Genomic DNA, 23,799 nt, shown 5'->3' with positions numbered 1-23,799 from the left:
TCTCCTGTGCTTAAAACGACGTCAACGTCAAAGCTTTGTTACATTTGTGTACAACCAAAATTACGGAATGGCTTTATTTCACTCCCAAGACGCCAAACATGTAATACTTAATTTTGAACAAAAGGCTGCTTTCTTATTGTTGCATTTTTTTTTGTTCTAGAGAGTAAGAAATTCAGACAAGTTGGTATATAATTTATATTCAGGTGATAGAATATTTAATATTCAACAAAGATCGTCAGCTCAGCGTGCAACAATTGTAACATTGCACAGGTATAATATTTATAAAGGAAGATTTTACAATTTCTCACATACAAAGGACACAATTAAACGGATAATAAATAACATTCAATAGACACTACACTGCAAAACATCAGGTATACAATTTAGAATATAGTGCGGTAATAGATAAATAAATCACACAGAATATCACAATGAATACATTTAAATAATACGAGGCGATAACACTGTTATTACGTATATAGTCGGGATAGCTTATACATTCATTGAATGTAAGCGAAAACACTGCTATAAATTTAACATGATGCTAAAAATAAAATTTCATTGGTCTTTACAAAACTTCCGGTATTAAAATGTGTACATAACTATTAAACGTAACTATCAGCATTTTAAGAAGAATTACTTCCCTGTAATGTTTCAGGAGGCGTAACCGTCAATATTAACTCGAGTTAAAATTAAAAAAAAAACAAAAAAAAAAAAACAATCAACTGTGATTAAATCTACCTAACGGACAATTTTCTCAACATAAAACTAAATATCCACCAAAAGGGTATTTGCATTCTAAAAAGTTACACATTTACCAGACTGCACGATTTAAGGTTCTAGTTGTACATCACCAAAAATAATATTGGATAAACAAAAACATTTTTATAAACAATCTATCTTTCCAGTATATGCTTTACTGTACTGTCTCGTGCGACAGGATACATAAACTGTTCCCCTTTAAAAATGAATGCTATTTGTAAAGAAATAAAAGTAAACAATTGCTGAAAACTACGTTAAACATTGGTTTGTGAAATTTCAGTACTGGTACATTATTGCAAATGCATCAAAATGAAGATGTGTTAACAGTTCTTTGAAAAAGGTGAGTTATTAAGGCGCTGAACTGACTAAAAGCGTGACCCATTTATGCAGTCCATTTCTGGAATTGAATTTATATGCCCGTTTAATAATGTTATATGTATACGTGTTATATATGCTGCTCAATTTTCATATAACTCATTATTTCTTTCTACGATTTGGCGTTGATTAAATTTTTGTTTTCAAAATATGGACCTACCCGTAAACTATAATAATCACAGGACGATAATGAAATAGGTTAACGCTGGACAGATGATATATGAGCGGGAAAATGTAAAACTGATATACAATAGTTATAGATAAATAAAGCACACAAGTATCTCGATAAATGCATTTAAATAACAAGTGGCATAGCACTGCCAGCCACAAAATATGTTGACTGCATACTTAGGTTACGTTCTTTGAATGGACTTGAAAATACTTTCAATTTGTCATGCATTAAAACATGGGTCGAAATGTGAAAGCGAAAGAGGTTTTAGTGCATATACATTATAATAAACAAACCTATTTCGACATTAAATTAATTTTCACAGTTATTGCTTCCTGTTACTGTAGCATGCGGTAATAGAGAGTTTATCAGTGGATAAAAAGGTCTTTATTTTGTATAATAAATAACCAACAATGATAACGATTAAAATTATACATAAATCATGCAACCTTAAATAGATGAGCCGCACCATGAGAAAACCAACATAGTGCATTTGCGACCAGCATGGATCCGGACCAGCCTGCGCATTCGCGTAGTCAGGTCAGGATCAATGCTGTTCGCTAACCATTTCTCTAATTGCAATAGGCTTTGAAAGCGAACAGCATGGATCCTGGCCAAACTGCGCGGATGCGCAGGCTGGTCTGAATCCATGCTGGTCGCAAACGCACTATGTTGGCTTTTTCATGGCGCGGCTCAAATGTGTATTGAAAAAAAAATCATCCTAAGCTTTAAGTTTCCGTTGTCCGTTTGTTTTGAAGTCAGTTCTCTCCAGTCCTCTGTTATGTTTCCTCACTTCCATCACAACATCAGCATAATTGTTCTTGCCCACAGCCTTCAAACTAGTAACCAGAAAGTCAGCCATTGCTGCACGGGCCCTCCTGTAACATCAAGGGAAGAACAATAATACTCGTAAGTCATTCAAACAATGAAACTCTGGTAATTCACAAGCAAGGTAAATTCACGCTATAGTATATGTGCGTTACTTCAATTTGAAAAGGTGAAAGGCGAATGAAATCCTGACTAAATTTACATTCCCTAAGAAAGATAAAAGGTAAGAATAGATTTCTCGGAACCACAGAGAACCAGAGCAGTTTTGATGCATTCAACAACACTAATACCTTAGCACAAGAACATAACAATTACAACCACCGCCTCGGTAGCCTAGTGGTAGAGCGTCCGCTCCGAGTGCGGGAGCTCGTGGGTTCGATCCCCGGCCGCGTCATACCAAAGACGTAAAAAATGGTACTAGTAGCTTCCTCGCTTAGCGCTCAGCATTAAGAGGATAGTGCTAGGTGGGATATCATGCCACGTGTCTACGGCGTGATATTCCAGTAAGGCAGCACTATAAAGCTGGGCATTGTGCTCACTGCTACAAGTAGACACCGTCGTTTATATGACTGAAAAATTGTTGAAAATGACGTTAAACCCGAACACACATAGCAGTTTTGAACAGCTCTGTCAAAACTAGAAACCTTCTAAAATAATTAATACAACCAAAAAGCTTCTAAAATAATCAATAAAAGCAAACATCTTATATAGTTTAACAATATTCTTACGGGCCTCTCCAGTTGCACAGAATCTGAAAATTGCCAAAAACAGGTTGCTTTTCTGTCGATTCTTGAATCTGTTTTATCACTTCTGGCTTCACTCCAAGCTGTTGTCCGAGTTTAGATCCATCCTCAAAAGTCATCTCTCTTGCCAATGACATCAGACTTTCCATTTTCAAAATATGAATTGCCGCTGGAAATGTTAAAACATAAAACTTTGTGGATAAAGGAAGTAAAACTAAAGTGTCAGTCATAGTTAGATGGATGTCATTGATACTTGAAAATCACTTCATATTAGGTAGTGTATTCGCCAATGATGATAATGAAAACAAAAATTCTAAGTCCGTTCACTGAATGTTTGGATAGTTATACATAACAGTGATTCAATGTCACCTCACTCTTCCTTTGTCAATTATAAAATTATCAGTTAAGTTTTTTATGATTACTTTAACGATCTGCGAAAATACATTACCATAGTGATTCAATGAAAATCTCAGCCTCCACAATAAATGTTAACATGTATTTTCAAAATATAACAGGAAGAATCTTACAAAGGTCTAGCTCATAACAAAGAAATCAGTCAGTTGAAAGAGAGGAATGAAACATTTCTTTATTGTTTGAAAAGGTAAGACGAATAATGGTTTCTATCCGAACATTGTTTTCAAAACTTACACTCCTCTACCCGTTTTACTCTGCTGGATTCCGTAAAAGAAGTGTGCATCCCAGTACGTGCTGTGATTTGGTCTGCGATGATTAAAAAGACTTGTAGTTACATGTATTTCATGATTGTCACTAAGACGAAAAAATCATTGATTTTATGAAAGTGATGGTAATAAACTAACTTGCATATGCTGAAGTTGGATGTGTATACATTAAAAGTTAAGAAATCGAATTTCATCCGATTTCACAAAATGCTGTGAAACATTCATATATATTCCAAAATTGTTGACAAGAAATGCTTATAAATCATTATTTTCACTAAAAGACACTTTTTTTGCTTTAAACATATTGAATTTGATGCACTTATATGAGAACTTTGGTATTTTACCTGTTGGCAGTTCGGATAAATCTCTTGTCACAATAGCTACCGAATGTAATGCTGCATCCTTTGGCTTCTGTTTGTAAAATATCATTGCATCTGGCATTTTTTCCGGATCTCTTTTAATCTCGGTCGATATGGAAACCATATTAGAACAACCTTGAAGATAGCACAAAGTTTGTTCTTCTTCTGAAGATGCTTCGGAACACCTAATCTGCCCATCAACATGAAGTAGAATTTGGTCCCCTCTTCTAAGCAAAATTTCTTTGGATCTACTTTTCTTTACTTCGAATAATTTTGCTTGAAGTTTGTCCTCTGCAACTGCGTCTGCTTTGTCTTTCTCTACAACCTCCATTACAAATGTTTGCATTTCATCCGTTCGAGTTAAATCATCAATAAATGTAAGGATATAGCAGGGCTGTTTTATTCCAAATCCAACCTGAAATTCTCTCTTTATGGTCTCTCGCATGTTCAAAAATATTCTCTTTATCCGTAAAATAGCAACACTATAAAATAAGAACAAACATGTTTATGTGTCTATAGTATATACGTTCTTCCCTAGGTAAGTCCAATGTTTTGTTAAAATGTATAATGAGTGAACTTTCTATTTTATACATTTCGGTGAAATAGTAACAATTATCAGCTCGTGTAAAACCGTGTAAAGCAGGATAAAAACTGTGGTCACATATGTTCTTTATAGTTTATTTCTCGTGTCAAAGAGAGTAACTTAATGTAAAATGGAACCTTTATATCTCTGGAACGTCGGACGTCAAATATGTTTTCACGAGTCTGTTCCCGCGCTGATTTAAATTTGTTACAAAGTGAGTATAAAAATAAAATGTGTTTGTTTCGAGTGAATATGGAATATATCCCTCTTTGCGCACTCTTCTTGGCAAGTTATATTCCATATTCCCTCGAAACAAAATATACCCTCTATTTACCTCCAGAAACCTTTTATATCAACACTGTAGACATCCTCTCGGTCAGTGGCTTTAACCGCGATCTGTTTTTTGTCCAGAATCTAAATATAGAAAAAAAGAGCAACATGAACTTATATATCTTAACATTTCCAGCACAACTGTGTGTCATTTACACGAAACTTTTCATGCGCAAAGCTTGATTATTGAGGTAAATTCAAAAGTTTCTTTTTTCAGTTAAACATATACCGTGCACATGGTAACATCATCGTTTTGTATAATTTGGTATGCTACGGCGTAAGTAGGCAGTTTAAAAACATTCTTTATCGTTTCTATGAAACCTAAAGACATAAAAGTCTAGACCTTCCTGCAACAATATACATGAAGATACATGTATGTTACAACCGAATAATAACGAAAACATTATTGCCATGAAAACAAAAATCATACAGAAGCAACTGTTACTAAGTGAATTTAATGACAACTGTACCTGAACTTCAGTCTCATTACATCTAGCTACAACCAGTTCCGTGTCTTTGTCATCCTCATCATCATATAAGGGCAGATTGATGGTGACAGGCTTGCTCATCTCTGGTCCTTTACTCAGGTAGGCGAGATGTACAACATCAGAGGCATTCACAATACCAGCAAGCATATTGTCTTCTTCAGTTCTGTTAAATTGTTCAACCTGAATAATTAACATACAATATTAGCATTTTCGTGTGTGGCTTTATGCAGGTACATGTCCAGAACATAGATTTATTTGAAAATTTAAACCTGTTGATAAAAGATCACTTGTCCTCCTTAGAAATATGAGATGAACAAAGAAGTTGTTAATATTCAATGAGATGCTGAAAGTCAAATTTTGAAAGAAACCTCACTGAAATCATGAAATGGAGTGTCATGACGTCAAGGAAGAATGAGACAATGAAAGTCGTATACTGACTTAAATAAAAGTCTCAAAAATGAAACTTCTTTTCCAAATACTTCTGCTTTAAATATTCTTACCTTGATTGCTATAGTAATATCAGAGTTGAAGCAGTTTTCAGGTATTATAACTTCCAGTTTACCATTGTCTGGACAGACATAGTTAGCTCCCTTGGGAGTTACCGGGATTGAATCGGGTGGGGAGTAAGACATGGCAGTAAATGCTTCACATGACATCGTGTTGAACACGAGAAAATTCTTCTCATCGTCCTGTACCTGTAGAAATGTTTAAAAGTCGTCAAGCATTACACTTCTTTTTGGAAATATTTAAGTAACACAGCGTTTGCCATGTGGCGTGATAGTGTTCGTTTATTCCAGACCAGCACTTGTCCAGTGGTTTTCAGAAAGAAGCTTGAAATATTTTAAATACAGACAATCTAACCAACCTGTGGAATTAATGAACTCCCAACTTCTAGCCTTAAACTGTTATATCTACATAGAGAAAAAAATGATTTAACTTCAGATTTATAGGAAGTAGACAATCCTATGGACAAAAATAAAAGTACACAGATATATAATTGTATATGTGAAGACTGAATTTCCCTACATCTAATACACATGATCTCAGTTTTGGTTAGGATTTTCAGCATTAACCATAAACGGAGAAATGACTGTTTCTGGGATGTTTAGTAAAACATTTTATTATATATGTTACTGTAACAACAAATATGAACTTAGTTTTAATCGTATATCAGAAGCATGAGACCGATGTCACTAACTTATGTAACTTTTCGTGCCAAATATCAATATATGGTAAACATCCGGCGATATTTGGCACGCTTCCGGATACGCAAAAATCCCAGTTTGATGACAATAAGCATCTAGGAACATTAAATACGACTAGTACAAAAACAAATTTACGGCCATATAAAGTATAAGTAACAAATGTTTGGTAGGAAATTACGTCAAAGTCATTTAGATATTGTTGATGTTTCCTTGCGTTGTCTAAATGTTCGATGACACTGAACATCATAGTATTGTATTTTTGGATCCATCAGCCTTTTAGACGTTTTTTCACCTTAACTAACTAGTCGGTGTACACTCAATGTCTGTAACACTCGAAAGGCGAGAATATAGATATCCTATTTACAACAAAACAGTAGATTCGTACTTTTACTATATTGTGGTTATAAAACAGGATAGTCCGAGGGTCAGTTCTAGCCTAGTAGGTCAATATCACCTAAAGGCACACAATCCTGTATAATAACTTCTAATTTGGATGCACAGAATGCAACCAAGGAAAGCTACTGCAGACTAATTTTGATTTAATCTGTATATGTGAGGTAATAAAATGTGCTATACAATTCACAATTCCCAACACATAAATCATACATTAATACTGGAGTTTCGTGAACCATTCATTGAATATAAACATTTATAAATCTAGCAAATACATTTATTACACATCAACAATGATGAGTATTACGAGATTACGAAGGAACAATCAATAAGACATTACTCACAATTTCAGGATTTTTTATTTCTTGCCATTTCCCTTCAGATTTCAAGTTAAGATATATCTCCGCCCCTTCTTCAGGCTTAAAGTCTAACAGTGGCAAGTATACTGTAACTTCCTGGGTACAACCAAGTGCATCAGGACCTGAAATAGAAAATGTTGTCAACGTCTTAAAATTAGTTGAAAGTATCTTTGTTTTCAAATATGTGTTATTATTAAGTGTAAACATGCAAATTGAAATCAAAGTTATGCTCTTTAGTTCTTGAAACTGATATTTTCAAACATTTACTTAATGTTGTTGTTGTTGTTGTTGTTTTTTGTTTTTTGTGTTTTTTTTTTGTTTTTTTCATATACATCTGCACCGTCTAAATTATAACTACATTGACGTGAACCTCGAAAAAAACTGCTAACGACCCATCGGTATATTTTGTAATATCCTTTAATTAAGAATAGTATATTTATAAGAAATTCGCACAAAAACATGCATTCTAAATCATTAATGTGCAGGTCGTTTGAAGCATAAGGATTCCGCTTTTATCAGCGAACAATTCTCTTACTTATAACAAAAATATCCGAATGTAATATATAGTCGTCTGTCAGTTCGAGGCTATCAAGCTGGTCCTTTCTCTGAGTCATTGCGCATGCGTCAACTCGTAATTTCCCGATCTGACTGTAGCATTCTGTTCTATATTTAATTTGAACTCCTCCAGATCCTGTAATACTTGGCAACCTGTTAGAAAGTAATTGTAATACTTACTTAATACTAGCAGACCTCTCAAATAAACACAAGATGGCTCAAAATAAAACTTAAACGTTCACATTATATCATCTCTATTTTGCTTTCATTCCCCACCTACCAGATGGGAAGAGCTTCCGTGACTGAGTGGTTAAGTTCGTCGAATTCGAATAACTTGTCGCTCATTAATTTCGAAGGAAAAAAAAACACATGCTTGGTGCGTTGAATGTTTTATGTGAGAAAACACGCTTGGTGCGTTTTATGTGAGGAAGCCATTCAGCTGGCACACAGAGTATTGTTCGTTCTACTTGGATGATCGCCTGTGTTTGAAATAATACATGAAGGAGCCAGGGGTCTTCCTTCATCGCCAGAAACTGAGAAGTCATCATATGACTCGTGTTGGTGTGACGTTAATCCCAACAACATCAAATAAAGTGAAATACCAGTAACCTTGATGTAAATACCTATTATGAAATATCGAGAACTGCTCAATGAGAAAGAAATGTTACCAATTAACTGTTGGACACAGTTGAAAAATACCTGGTGTTTTGTCATAATTCGGAAAAACATAATCTGAAAGTGTCACTAATGTTGAAAACGTGAGACTGCATTTTAGTATAACACAATATTTAACTTTACCTTTTCGATTTCCAGGCTTCGTCGGCGAACTTGCAATAGGCTTCATTGTATTTGAGGAGAATATCCAGATATTTCTCCTTCGTCTTTTTGTCTTCAGGCGGCTCTTCTATTTTGATATCCTTACTAAGCAATTCAATTAGATAACGACATTTTGCACGGCGGTTATTTTACTCAAACAAGTATTATGTAGTACTAGTAAACGTATATATAACAAAAGTACATATCATTATTAACTTTGCATGTATCTAAATTAAGAATCTACTGGGTTGGTGAAGAAGCGGGTCCAAACAAAATAATTGTATTTTGTAGCATAAATATATATTAAAACCTAAATTTCTATCATATATGGCTCATAACTATAGAATTTAGCACCATCGAGATGGGATTTCAAGCAACGACAGCACAATAGTACTCTTTAAGACATGAGCTATGCTGAACGACTGAATGAATATTCCACAACGATTCGCTGGTTTTAATAAAACACTGACTTTACAAAAATATTGAAAGGATAAAAGAAACGCCGTATACAGCGTGATTAAATTCAACAAAATGATATTATGTATTGAACAACACTAACAAGTATGTATTCTTTCCTGTAACATATCAGCTATCGTTAGTTTATGCCATATATTATACGTTTCTAAATAATGCAGTACTTCAACAATACAATTTTGGTATAACAATACTATTATCTCTTGATTTTATTTAAAAGAACCGTATGACAGTTATGTGGTATCAGTGCCTGCGATCCTTTCAAAAAGCGCCTTTAAATAATAGCATTAAATAATATTAACAGCTTGCTAACAAAAGTAACATGATTATTTATAATAAACTGGATGCATCTATAGAATCTGGTACTATCTACAATATTAAAAGCGACCTAATGCATTACGCTAAATTCTACATGCATTCACCTTGGTGGAACATTTTTCGACCACTTTTTCTTTTTACTGCGAAAAGTAATAAATACAAGTTTCTTAGAAAATATTTCTATGTACTGGTAGAGCAAAGTTTTACAATTAACATGATAATACAACCACATAAGGCATTATATTCTGTAGAAACATGTCACATGATATCTAAACAATATAATTGTATGCACAAGAGTTGACCTCTTCATTATATATGCTAATGCAACATGACCTAGGCTAGCTGTGACAGTCAATAAGAAAAGAAAATTAAAGTGCCTTATTTTGTAAGGGAGAAAAATCTAACTCGCTTGACGCCAAAATACAGATGCGAGAATACAGTCAACAGCTGCATGAATTCTGTGCACGTTTTCCTTGCCTTTTTGTTTTGCTTGTAGCATTCTATGAATGACTTACACGATAAACTGTTCCTTACAAAAATCATATAAATAGAAAAAGAAAATATTTTAAAAAGGTGATATATCGTGACCCGGCAAGTTCAGTTGTTTAAAAAGATACGATAAAGTACATGGCTCATTATAAAATATTATCATACCTTTGCTTCTTTTCCTGCACTTGTTGTGGAGGAGGAGAGGCTTCTTCCTTGCTGTAACGGTGAAAACATGTACTTAGTGTTTGTTCATTTCAAATTTTGGGTTAGCGCTGATTGTCAACACTGTTTCAGTTATGTAAGGGTGCACAATTATCATAACCAGTGTTCCTGGATTCAGTACAAGTACTTACCTACTACCGACATCTCACTTGAATCAGAAATGGAGGGCGACTGATTTCATATCAAATTGTAACGGAGAACATACGCCTTGCCTGGTATTGAACACTGACTCTATCATTACAAGTATTGAGTATGAAATATAATTTGCAAAAGCTGAACGACACAGACACGCGTATACATTTATTTCAATTAATGAGCAAAATTGTAATGTGTTTTTAGAGTCGTGTATTCATTGATCAACAATAATTTATTGCTGCGTAAAACAAGGAGTGAGAAATAGCATAACTGGCACAATAGTGTAACCATGTGAAACGTACATTGTACACATAGCAGAATTTACTCAGCAAATCTGGCTTTAACAAAGAGGTTCCTTCTCCAATGATATTATAAACAGATCAAAACAAAACTTTGTGAAATCTTGATTGTCTATTGTTAATGTTAAACAAGAAACGATAACATAAACAGAACAAATTGAGCAAATGGACTTAATCTAAATGATTGATGAACATGTATACAGCAAACATACGGTGGATCTCCCCATTTGGTTTGTATCTGTTTTGAAAATTCAGCAATACTTCCCATGAGTGCATCATAATCGTCAAAACTACTGTCTGGTGCTCTGTAAAACACAAAACATAAATGCATAACTGTAAGTAATGAAAAGTGTTAATTCTAATTCGCATAATGCTTACAACTCGATCATGGCTTTTAGGGTAAAGAAGAAGGTTGAACAGCCGCAGTTTGTACAACCTGAAAACGTGATAGATTTACAAATCGAAAATTTCAAAAAATTTAACATGTAACAATTTTCAAATATAACATGTAATTCTTGGGATGTGTAAATTTTCAGTAAGCCCATTTAGAGAGAAGATGAAGAATTCACCTGCCTGCGTAAAAAGTTACAATTGTTATGTGGAATCTTGAAATCACAACATTGAGGAGGACACAATAAACTATGAACCTCTGCGACTTTTTATTATCTGATGTTGTAACTGGATACTTCATATAATGAGGTACTGGCCTTGTTCATAATTTGCAACAAACGAAGATAGGAAATGCTTGGGTTTGACGGTGGTATCAGATTTAAGTTTTACCTGGCTTCTACTCCAACCTTGATTACTTTATTTGATATATGATTTATTCCATAAAACATCCAGCCTAACAGCTCAGACAATTTGTCCACAGCCGAGTGTTTATCACTGAAATAAAAAGCAGAAACACTTTAAATGCAGGGAATTTTCTTAACAAAGTACACTTATATGTAGTGAAGATGCAACAAGAAAAAGAATTGTTGTGACTGACAAGAACTAGGAGGAAATCGTTGTTGTTCTTTAGATCGACAAGAATTATCAGGAAATGCACTAGCAGGGTACCCACAAACCGGACAAAGTATTTCAAAATAAAAAAGTTTAAGATCTAATAAAGAACACAAGATACTCTTATTCTGACATTAACAGTCCGACTAACCATTAACTATAAACAATCTTACCCAAGAGCATTAATGTTTGTAAAGAGTTCTTCAGTTTCTTTTGACGCAGCAAGGGTTTCTTGAATTGCTTCCTTTTGTAGATCATCAGTTTCGCTGTGTAAAAGAATGAATATAAATAGTCTAATTTGGCAAATCATTTTTGTAAACTTTTTATTGTTTTCAAATATTTAATTGTAAAATCATTCAAACATGGTTCATAGGACAATGAACCGTGATCACTATTCATTGATAGATCTATTTATAACCACATAGTACTGACTTGGACATGACAAAATACACCTAGACGTACACTGCAATACGGTTATTATAGCAGTTTCTTGATGTGCAATGTTGTATTCGGCCGGAGCTTTAATTCTAAGGGGCGCTTACACCGAGTACGATCCGACCTGTCAAAATCCACGAGAGCCGAATACACCGTTGCAGATCAAGATACTGCATAAATTACCCTTTTATTTTACCCATATACCTATATCTAGACTAATCAGCAAAACATGGTAAATAAGACAGAAAAAACAACTGAAATGATTTTTTACACATAGAACGTCGACACACATCAATATTACATCATTTCTGAAGTCATATTAGACTTCACAACTAAAGCAAGTAATCCAATAATTGTTCAAAATGTTTTTCCGTTTGCGATGAGAGTTGAATATAGATTCGTGAATTACGTGTATTTGAGACAATATCATAATTTTTTAGCATTTTTTATTTCTTGTGATATATGTTTTCTGCAGCGTTGCCACAAATTTTAGTAATAATACAAATGTTAATGACATATATAAATGCATAGGCAAGCTAGATTATTTCATTAAATATTAAAGTTATGCAAATGTAAATATTATATATAGTAAAATAATAAAGGTATAAGTATTCACTCTAGAGTATGATAGTCGTCCATGTTGACGGCCATGATGAGCAGTTTTACACTACTTGTGGCCACTTCTGTTACTGACGACAGCAGATCTCGGTGCTCAGAGGAATTCAACCATCCTCTGAAAGATAAAAGGTATTTGGTATGATTACTCTACGAGTATACGATTTTTTTTCTAACTACAGGCCATTTATCAAATGCATAACGCTAGTCATTTTTCTAGTCGCTGTCAGCAAAAACAAAACATGTAGACTTTAAAATAAATAAAAATACATATATGAGTATATGGTCGTCTTTATCTAAATGTTATAAAGAACTGTGAAGAATTTGAAAATTCTCTAAAAAAAGTCAATTTGTGCAAATATCGATAAGCCTTTGATTAGCTAGTCTTCTTGCGAAGCATATGATAGTAATTTAAAAGAAAAATCTACTAAATATCTTTAACTAGTACTTGCTTACTACATGAGTAATGGTTAGCGACGTATCTTACTAAAACTCTTACTTGGAAACAAATTTCATTGCGAAGTCTGCTGCAAATATACCGTAGCTTGTCCAAACTTTAAGTATGGTTGGGCATGTGATTTTCAAATACCTGAAAGTAAATGTAGAATCTGAGATCACTTACTCCATAAATATATGTAGTAACGGGACTACACTTTTAAGAACCTATCATTACAAACAATTTTACCAAGTGTTAATGTTTGCTTGATGGTACGTACATACTGTTTTTCTCGTTCGTCACTGTCAAATATTTCCTTTTCGTTTTCCACAAATGCCAGACGTATACAGTTTATCATTTCACAGAACTCCACCATAACTGAGTTGATGTGCTCAGCTTCGTCAGAAGAAACTCTGCAATGCAATGTATGCTGTATAGTATTAGCATGCACCTAAATCAAACCTAGCGGCCTCCGTGGCCGAGTGGATAAGGTCGCTGTCTTCAGATCATTTGCCTTCACCGATGTGGGTTCGAGCCTCACTCGGGGAGTTGAATTCTTTATGTAAGGATCCGAAGCTATCTAGCTGGCTAACAAATCGTTGGCTCTACCCAGGTGCCCGCTCACGATGAAATAATATACGGAGGGGCACCCGGGGTTTTCCTTCACCATCAAAGCTGGAATGTCGCCGTATTACCTATAACTGTGTCGGTGCCATGTTAAACCCCTCTAAATAAATAAATAATACAGCAAACTAGGTATATGTCAACATCTATGGAACGTTTACTCAGATCAGCTCATAAAAAATGCGCCGATTTTGACAAGCAAACAAAACTTTAACGTTCCTTTTTTGCCCGACTAAATACATATTTTGAATTTATTATTTTTCTTAAGTCGCTTCTACTCTGTTACATTTCATAATTTGAAAAATACAAAGACTAATACATTTGTTTAGAAATGGAGATTATGGAAAACTATAGCCAATAGGACAAAGAATGTTGACCAGAAGTGATTTTCATACCCTGATATAACACACAGTTCCGATCTGGAGGATGAAAGCTTCTTTAATGCATTGTCAAGTCCCGACTGTTCGATTCTTCTCCACAAGTCTCTGAAATGTACGTAAGTGCATCATTCTTATCTTATTGGTTTAACTGATGTTCAATTATTCATCGTTGCTATTCTTGTTCAGTTCGCTGTCAATTAATGACATAAATCCGTGGATAGAATACGAGTTTATAATTTCATATGTTTATTTACTATTAGCTAAGCATTAAGCGGTTGATAAATATTAAGAAAATGTTAGTATACAGTACCTTAAGAATCCTAGCTATAACTAAATATTTAACTGTTCATAGTTTAATTATTTTGTTATTCAGAAAAGAAGCAGCGTACTTATTAGTATTGTGTCAATATTATTCCTCGTATCATCTGTAAGTGAATATAAGCAGATGGTTTGTAACTATTGAATTAATTAGTGGGCTAGATTTAGTCAGTGGTATTCTTGTTTGAGAATAGAATAATGCTTTCTTATAAACAAACATTTTCTTCGTTCTCATCCGGAGCTAACACAAACTCTTATTGCTAGGATTTTCACACTTCGTATGTATTAAAAGATGGTGTCTCAGTTGAATACCTTTAATTACATGTATTCACTTTTGTAATGTACTCATGTCATAGATTACATACCTGAATGACATGATGTGAAAGAGTCCATTCCATCCAATGTATTTAACAAAAATGTAGGTTTACCGGAATGGGCGGTTTCATTATTCATATTTCATTTCCATCACTGTTCACACCGTGTTTATGTTTTTCTATAATGACTGGAAAGTTAAGGTCAGCATTGGGTCTGTGCACTGCGTGTTATATGTGGTGACATGCGGCATCAAAAAGATATATGATTTAATATAACGTAATTACCTTGTGTTTGTAATTGATATCATAATACTTTTTTGTATTTCCACCCATGATGTCATGTTTTATTGATACTATTATCACATTGTGTCTGTGTTATTTTCCACCCATGATGTCCATGTTTTACTGATAACATATTTACCTTGTGTCTGTATTATTTTCCACCCATGATGTCCATGTTTTATTGATAACATATTTACCTTGTGTTTGTATTATTTCCATCCATGATGTTCACGTTTTATTGATAACATATTTACCTTGTGTTTGTAATATTTTCCACCAATGATGTCCATGTTTTACTAATAGCATATTTACCTTGTATTTGTATTATTTTCCACCACGATGTCCATGTTTTGCTGGTAGTATATTTACCTTGTGTTTGTAATATTTTCCACCCATGATGTCCATGTTTTACTAATAGCATATTTACCTTGTGTTTGTATTATTTTCCACCCATGATGTCCATGTTTTATTGATATCATCTCTTAGGTGATCGTACTCGTTAGGTTGTCCTTTATCTGGAACCTGTCTCAGGCCTCTTCTGGATCTAAGTGAGGGTGGTTATACAAGAAGCAAGGAACATATACTAATAAAACTAAATAAAGACGTGATATTTACAGAAATATTGAAATAATGCTAGATTGTAATATTCAGCCAGCTAAGGTAGTTGGATAGCTTTGTAAATATCTTTAATATGATTTATGGCATAATAATTTTGCAGTACTTGTGATATAATCTCAAAATTGAATAAAATCGGCATTTTAGGTTGAAATATATTTTACTGAATGACTTGTTTGGCAATTGTTCAAATGTTATGTAATTCTTTTTCTAAAAGAGAGGACTTTTTTAGTTGGAGTCCAAAGTTGTGCATTAGTGTCTTCATACAACTACCTTCAGCATTTTTAAATCAAATGGTTTTGTTTGTAGTGCAGAGTACAGAAATTAAGCAAAGTATACTAAGATAGGGCTAACAGCTTTAAGACTATTAATAAAACGAATGTTATTAAATACTGCCGGAAACGAATATCAATGCCCCGAAAATTGTCCCTAGTGCACGTCTTGACTGACGTCTTGTGGAGACTTTAAATTTCCTGAAAGGCACTGACCTCCAGATCCTTCGAAAACAAAAAATAGATACAGATGCTATATTTCTTCAGAAGCCTTTGAAACTTAGTTACTAACTGATTATATGATATGGTAACATACAAGAATTTGTTGATTTTACTAAATATTCCTTTGTTTGTAACCGGAAGTAAACTGCCTTAATCATAGTGCTTTATATGTAACAAAGTCGTGTTCTTCTGTTCATAATATGACCAAACTTCAATTTTAAAAGAAGATCACCTTTAGTCAAACTCTGGGGGTTCAGTGCCTTTAATTTTACGTATCATACATAATATACCATTCACATTCCAATGAAAAAATAAGTATAACAAAAAAGCAAATCAAGATCAGGTAAAAAAATGTGAATTTTATACTTAACTGGTCTCCATGAAAATTACTTTATAACGTAGAAACTCTATGTAGATTTAATTATGGACATTTACAGGATTCCTTCTTCTACAAAATAATTTCCAAGGCTCACTTTCTGGAGCATCGTTGCAAATGTAACCAATATTGTATATCTTTATTATCTTTATGCATTTTTATTTCCCCTGTTTTATAAACATACTCATAGTATTCCATTAGGAGATTACAAAAACTTTGTAGATCTTTTGACAACGTTATGATTTAAAAATCGTAGTAGAAAAAAGTAATGTAAAGTGCATTTAACATCTAAACAATAAAGAAATCAAATGAGATTAAGGTTTTCTACATTATATCTCTAGTGTTTCCTAAAAGTGTTAGTGAATAAGCAATGTATGTATTTTATACCTCGCAGACTCTGTTTTCTTGCCCGTCTTCCTCCTGTCCGAGGCCATCTTCTAAAATTAGAAGAAGGGTCATTGATAGCACAGCACGCAAGCACGCTAAATAATAGCAGACTCTGTTTGATTGGGTCTGTTTGTGAGAACAAATGAAATGAAAACAGAACAGAGTAGACACTTAGTGACTTAACAGACAATCCAATGAAGATTGGTAATGATCTTACCGCGGGTCCTTCTTTCTTTGTTTGATGATATAAAAATGGCAAAGTGAATGATATGAATGAAAAGTAAGAAAATAATCCAGGGGTATTTAATAGAAAGTAGTTTGACAGCCATTTTCATATTGAAATGTTGCTGATGGATGGATGGCTAGATGGATGGATGGACACGACAATCTTCTAAACAAGTGGTTTAGGCCGCTGACTTCCAATCACTTGCCCTCGCCACTTTTGTGAGAAACCTCGCTTTCGGTGCAAAATTCTGTTATGTGAGGAAACCATCTAGCTGGTTTATGGAAGGTCGATGGTTCTACCCAGGTATCAGTCAATGCCTTAAATACTATAGTGCCTGGATGGCACTATCAAATTCCTGGATGCCACTGTCAAATGCCTGGATGCCACTATCAAAAGCTAAAATATGACACATAATTGTGTCGGTGTGACATTAAGTAATAGAAAAAGCATTGAAACTCGAGGGTAAACAATTTGTACGAGGGGGCGTAGCCCCCGAGTATAAATCGTTTACCCGAGAGTTTTAATGTTTTTTTCTGTTTTGTATCATAGCCATCCATATATGATAGTTGTAGGCGTTCCACATTGCCATATACAGCAGTTCAGTGAGTACTTAAAATCCTTGCTTTACAAATGTGTAAAGCCCAGTTAAAATAAACCAATGCTAGAGCAGAAAATCAATAAAATACACTTCGCTGTCTACTGTTCAAGACACGCTGGCATACTTTCCTGTCCAACAGTGCGGTAACTAGCGTGCGGGTATTAAATATCTGCACATTTTTAGTTACCGCACCCTGTACTCAGTGTATACGAATTACCTGCACCAAATTTGTTAAGAAAAAACACTGAGCTATGATACAAACACAACAAAACAAACATTTCTAAAATGCTTGTCTCTGTTAGAACACTCTTACGTTAGAACGACGTCACGTTAACGTGCGATGACGTCAAAGTTTTTGTTGCGACCAAAAAAGAGCGCTTCTATGTTTTATCTACTGTTTTAGATTAACGGCGTATTAGAATCGAAATAATTTATAACAAAAGCGTGTTTTAACACTATTTATACACTCGGTCGGTAATACGTCATACAAATAATTACACTCGGGCTGCGCCCTCGTGAAATTATTAAGCCCGACGTATAACCGCCCATCGTGCAATAAATAGTGTTAAAACACTCTTTTGCTATAAATTATTTCTTAAATAAGCAAACCTGACAATCGTGAAATTATTATTGCACGCCTACCTGTTTCTGCAGATAGAACATTTGCAATACTTTTATGCTTGTGGTGCATAATCGTGTTATCAAGTTTAGTTTTAAAATCATATCTTTTATTGCTATTATATATATATATGTCGTTACATTTTTTTAAAAATAACTTGTAAATAAATGAAATTTACCCCAGTCACACTACTCATTTAAGCATGCGAGTATTATATATATTGTTCTCATACATGTGTAAAATACAGGTATTTAAAACGGTGGCGCATTAAGACATATAAGCTGTAATACCTAATCGCATTTGTTATACGGTCAAAGATTATTAACACAATGTTGAATAAACTTTTTTGATCAAGTTCTAAACTAAAAAAAATCTTATTTGGTTTGTATATGCTGTTTAAAGTAATCGACGGCGGATTAAAGTCACTGCTTTTGTGAATTTACACCTGTGACCTTTTTGCGCTTGCTATTTGTATAATAACGTTAAAACACATTACTTTATAAAAGGATATTGAAGTGATCAATGGCCTTGTACTTTGCACTACTTAAGTGATATTATATTCGATGGTAGTTTTCATGAAGTCATACAAGCCTAACTAACTGACAAACGCAAATTTTATGATAAATGTACCCTAAATACAAATGTTATGATTTCTTTTTTGCTGTATGTAAATGCTATGAAATTGTGACTTGTGGTTGTCATGTTATACCGACCAATCAATTGTTGCGAGTCAATAATAAGGTAACGGTCAGTTCCTTAAAGATATATTAAAATAATTAAAAGTTTTGGAAATCGTTTCCAGAAACTGAGAAAGAGATGGGACCATATACTTACATGGCTTTTATCGTAGTGGTTATGAATTGTTTAAAAGATATAACAAAACATGTAATGGCTTTTTGTATTTTATATAATTGAATTATTCTGTAGTGGGAAAATATTTCATGAAAGAAGTGTCATAAATCCGTCATGTCAATTCAACTCTGATACTTAAATATTTATACATTACAAAATAAAATAAGTAAAAGATATAAAGAACGTACCAAATGCCTTAATAATACTTCAATGGAGTTTGTATTGATTCCATACAGAAAATCCCATCATGCGTTCCTGTGGATTTGTATAGGTTTGATTTGTTATGCATCACTTTAGTCAATATATTGTTAAATAACTAAGCCACCTACTGGTGAATGAAACTGGTTATGAAATATATCTATCGATCTCAACCTATTGATGTCTTATAATATAACATGGAAAAGTGTGTTTATTGACTGGAACTCTAATTTAAAAGTCTATTGATTTCTATTTCAACAGCTTATCAAATAAAGAATTAAAAAACTACATTTTCAATGTTGGTTGAATGAATTGAATGGGTGTTTTTTTTTATTCATAAGAACATCCACACATATGTCCTGTTTTTCATTCATCTTCACATTTATGATTAGCAAAATTTAAAATATGGTATTTGAATTTTCTTGCACCTTCGAGTTATTACTTTCTGAATGTAGGTCTGAAGTCACATCCGTCAGTAAAATTTTAGGTACTTTATATGATAACACCAGCTGACGCTACACTGCTGTTTTCAATGGACTGCAATATGACATTTTAATTTTATGAAAGAGGCTGTAAAAAATTGTCCAAATATGAAATAATACTAAGATCTAATCAAGAACGCGCTTCAATTATTGCTGTTATTTACCATGCACCGCAAATATTTATAAGACTTAGTGTGCTTCATATGTAAAAGGAAAAAAATCTGTTTGAAACTGCCTTTAAGTTGAACAAACATTATTTAAAATGGAAATGACACCCTTTCAAAACGGTTAAATCGATTGATTTAAGTATTTGAATTGAACAAATTAGAATCCCACACACTGATACTATCATGTGCTTTGTAATACAGATGAATTTATATGCACACGTGACGTAAGAGTTATTATTGAATATGCAATTTAATATTTCGTCCATGATTGACTTACCAACTGTAACCAGGAAAATATTACATACCAATTATCTTTTAGTCGATAAACCGTCTAAGCTTTCATAAACCTTCATTAAATAAAAAGCAAAAGAACATGCCTTTTTTATCAATTATTTGTTCAAAAAAAGATCATTCTAGGTCCTAGTAAACATCCCGCCAATCTAATATATCGCTTCATTTCCCGAGACAAAAAATGAACGCTGTCATTGTTTGCTTTAAAAAGTCGAATGCATGAAACGCCCTTCTGACAAAACGTGACGGCATGACATGACTCCCACTACATAGTTTCAGTTCTTTTCATTTCATCTTAGGTTATCCTGAATTTCAAATGCATGTGCAAGTTTATTTGACAGTTATTTTCGTATACACCTCTATCATGTCACTAAAGATATTTAAAAGAATCACTGCATACTAGTAGTTACATGTCGAACCGAGTTTGGTATTATTTTGTTTTTGTTGCATTCTATGTTCTTATATATTTTATTGTATTGCGAGAGTTGGGTTAATCTGACATGTTACGTAAATTTTGTAAATGAGCTAATAATATTGCGTTGGTCGACTATATGAGCCGTGCCATGAGATAACCAACATAGTGGGTTTGCGACCAGCATGAATCCAGACCAGCCTGCGCATCCGCGCAGTCTGGTCAGGATCCATGCTGTTCGCTTTTAAAGCCTACTGGAATTGGAGAAACTGTTAGCGAACAGCATGGATCCTGACCAGACTGCGCGGATGCGCAGGCTGGTCTGGACCCATGCTGGTCGCAAACCCACTATGTTGGTTTTCTCATGGCGCGGCTCATATGTGGATTTTGATCAAGTATCTTACTTAATATTTCATAAGCAAAAGGTAACATGTACTTTATTGTTGATCTTTCTTTATATTACTTTTATCTCATGAAAAGGTTATCTTCTTTGACACTCATTGTATGAAGTTTTCATTCCTTGTCTTGTTTTATAGAAACTTTAACTTTCTCTGGCCTTGTCTGCTTACACACAGAACGATGGTTGTGTCATTATTTATGCAAATAAACATAGATTGTTGCTATATATAAATTTAAGTGAATTGATAATATCAGTCTTTTAAAATAACATCGCAATTTTTACCAGTCCAATGCATGTTTTTCTGTCAGTTATCTTTAAATTTATATCATGTTGTGCTAATTTATGGTTAATGTACAAATATTTTGAATTTCAATATTTACTATAGATTATTTCACATCTCTCCAATGTTTAAAAGTCAATGTGTATCCTTGCATAATCATATTAAGTCTGTTTATTAAACATTGACCTTTTAGTGTTTGTAGGAATTAATCAAAATTAGCAATATTATTACACAACCCGTACACATTCAATATATAACAATTATAAATCTTAAATTAAACATTTATAATTCAGTTTTAAATCGCATTACACGGTTTGTCGATATACCTATAGAACTATTTGTAATTACTCCGACTATTCAGCAATAAACTTTGTATTTCATACTTATTGCTTGACTTTATTTGTGTGAAATTTAACAGTAGAATGTAATGACATCATACAGTCCGATCTATAGTTTGAGCCATATCTGTCCTCTCTCACGGTTGCCGAGTTAGCTCAGATGAGCAGTAGCTGATGCAAACACAGCAGGAATAATAGAAGTTAAGTCAAATGAAATGGGGGTCTTTTATTTTGTGCAACCTGCAAGGTGAAAGCCAACTCCTATCCCGATGTATGTAGATTATACCTAAACTATATTGTTTTATAAAATGGGATCCGCTAGTTCAAGATCCGTTTATATTGCATGTTTTCAGTGAGTTATTGAAATATTAGTGTGACATATATGAGATAATTTCAAAGTCACAGATATCAAATATATTCTTTGCCGGGTAAAAAAAAATCCGATATATAAAATTTAGTTTAAACCATTTAAAAAAACATCAAAGAAAAAGAATGATCATATATCAACATGCCAGATCAACTATCTCTCACTCGTGAATTTTCACTCGTGGCTATGCCACTCGTGTTAATATTACATATGGAGTTAAGTCAACTGAAGACATTTTAATAAACAAATCGTGTTAGCGGTGTTCTGTTGTTCTCCATTATGTCATGGAACATGACCGCGAGTCTCGTAGCAATAGGCACTTTTCGTAATTTGAGGGTGTACATGAGCTAAAAATTTTCATTTTTTATTCTTCATTTACTGTTGTTGTTGTTTTTTTCAAATCGTCGGGTCCCTAAGGAATGTAAGTGTATTTTGAATGGAATATAAGGCTCTGATATTAAAAATCTTTCAGTAAACAGATACAAAAAGCTGTATGGTTTCAAATACATAGAAACTATCGACATTAAATTTTTATAGCTGCACTTTATAACTAAATTTTCCGTAAGAACTTCAGTTTTTTCTTTAAAATAGGATGAGCATTGGAATGAATTACTTAAAATATTTAAGCCATAGTATAATCTTTCAAATAAAATGACGATCATTCGAACACATCAAATACATTTGGGAAATGGTGAGTGAAATGGACAATCATCCGGTGTTAAATTGATTTTGGGTGTTGTTTGAAAATACAAATAACTTGTGAAGTACTTGGTCATAAATGCCTCTTGAAGTTTTATATTTACACGTCTATAAATCTTGATAAACAGTAAAAAGGGAAGCTTTTAACTTTTTATTGATACATTCTACACCAGTTTACATTTGTACTATTTAATCAAGTAAAATTTTTTTTTTGTGAAAAGTTTGAGTGTTTAACAGAACAGACAACAGCATGGCATGTCAATTACTGATCATATGAATGTGCTTGTTTAACATGCAACTGTAAGCATAACCTACCTACCTATCTACCCTCCACCCCCCTCCCCCCCACCCACACACACACAAACACATACATACATACATACATACATACATACATACAAACACACATACATACATATAAAATAGCTCAGAAACGGTAAAAACAACTGATAATTATTATGAATACTTACAATATTGATGAATACTTAATAAGTTTTCTAATAAGTTTATCGAAATCTTTTAAGCTATGTCTTTTTTAAAAATAATGATGCCGTATTCGTTATTTTTCAGTGATAATGATATAAAACTTACAGTATCAGTAATATCCAAGAAAAATGTCAAAAACAAATCCTCGTACAAATATTCATTCAATCTATATCCGAATTTAAATCCACATTGTTATAGATAACTTCAAAATCGGATTTCTCTTCGAGATCGATTTTAAATAACCAGTGCGCCACAGAGCAATATAATGATATAGGAAAGTATAGCGCAATCGAATGTACACTACCACCAATATATGCCCAAACTACCTAATTACCATAATTTAATATCGACATGTTATTTTCATAATTTGATCATCTGATAGAGAATTGAGTGGTGTTTAAGTTATTTAAATTCCTTAAACTTTTTAAAGGGACTTTTTCTATTTAATGTGACAAAAAATATGACGGTTCGTTTAAAGTACCAAATTCATTTTAAAATGCTCTATAAATACTAAGCTTACTCGT

At 33.4% G+C, this 23,799-nt stretch overlaps 1 protein-coding gene across 3 annotated transcripts; it reads right to left on the bottom strand.

Moving 5' to 3' along the window:
- Nucleotides 1–179: 179 nt before the first annotated feature.
- On the bottom strand, nucleotides 180–23,547 carry LOC123532439 (uncharacterized). 3 transcript variants are annotated; one of them, XM_045313867.2, is made up of 22 exons: nucleotides 23,381–23,547; nucleotides 16,861–16,910; nucleotides 15,416–15,532; nucleotides 14,090–14,179; nucleotides 13,355–13,483; nucleotides 13,134–13,223; nucleotides 12,636–12,752; nucleotides 11,758–11,850; nucleotides 11,363–11,467; nucleotides 10,795–10,887; nucleotides 10,092–10,142; nucleotides 9,542–9,577; nucleotides 8,628–8,750; nucleotides 7,810–7,982; nucleotides 7,260–7,396; nucleotides 5,818–6,012; nucleotides 5,300–5,497; nucleotides 4,834–4,913; nucleotides 3,902–4,398; nucleotides 3,526–3,597; nucleotides 2,863–3,046; nucleotides 180–2,184 (listed from the first exon to the last, which is right to left on the bottom strand). In XM_045313867.2, exons 2-22 carry the CDS (start codon nucleotides 16,905–16,907, stop codon nucleotides 2,028–2,030), a joined length of 2,784 nt encoding a protein of 927 aa, XP_045169802.2. In that variant the 5' UTR covers nucleotides 16,908–16,910; nucleotides 23,381–23,547; the 3' UTR covers nucleotides 180–2,027. The 3 variants fall into 3 exon arrangements, with proteins under 3 accessions (XP_045169802.2, XP_045169803.2, XP_045169804.2); XM_045313868.2 differs by lacking the exon at nucleotides 15,416–15,532; XM_045313869.2 differs by lacking the exon at nucleotides 9,542–9,577 and having other exon boundaries at nucleotides 23,381–23,546.
- Between the last annotated feature and the right edge of the window lie 252 nt (nucleotides 23,548–23,799).

This window comes from Mercenaria mercenaria, chromosome 11 (genome assembly GCF_021730395.1).
Source record: "Mercenaria mercenaria strain notata chromosome 11, MADL_Memer_1, whole genome shotgun sequence".
NCBI lineage: Eukaryota > Metazoa > Mollusca > Bivalvia > Venerida > Veneridae > Mercenaria > Mercenaria mercenaria.
The sequence above is the reverse complement of the archived record's forward strand: the minus strand, read 5'-3'. Positions and strand labels throughout refer to the sequence as shown.

Excerpts from the sequence above, each read along its gene's own strand:
- LOC123532439 (XM_045313867.2), bottom strand. The coding sequence starts at position 16,907 with ATGGCCTCGGACAGGAGGAAGACGGGCAAGAAAACAGAGTCTGCGAG. Across the intron at positions 7,983-8,627 it reads GAAGCCTGGAAATCGAAAAG|GTTGCCAAGTATTACAGGAT; the intron begins GTAAAGTTAAAT and ends ACTTTCTAACAG. Across the intron at positions 3,598-3,901 it reads TTTATCCGAACTGCCAACAG|ACCAAATCACAGCACGTACT; the intron begins GTAAAATACCAA and ends TAATCATCGCAG.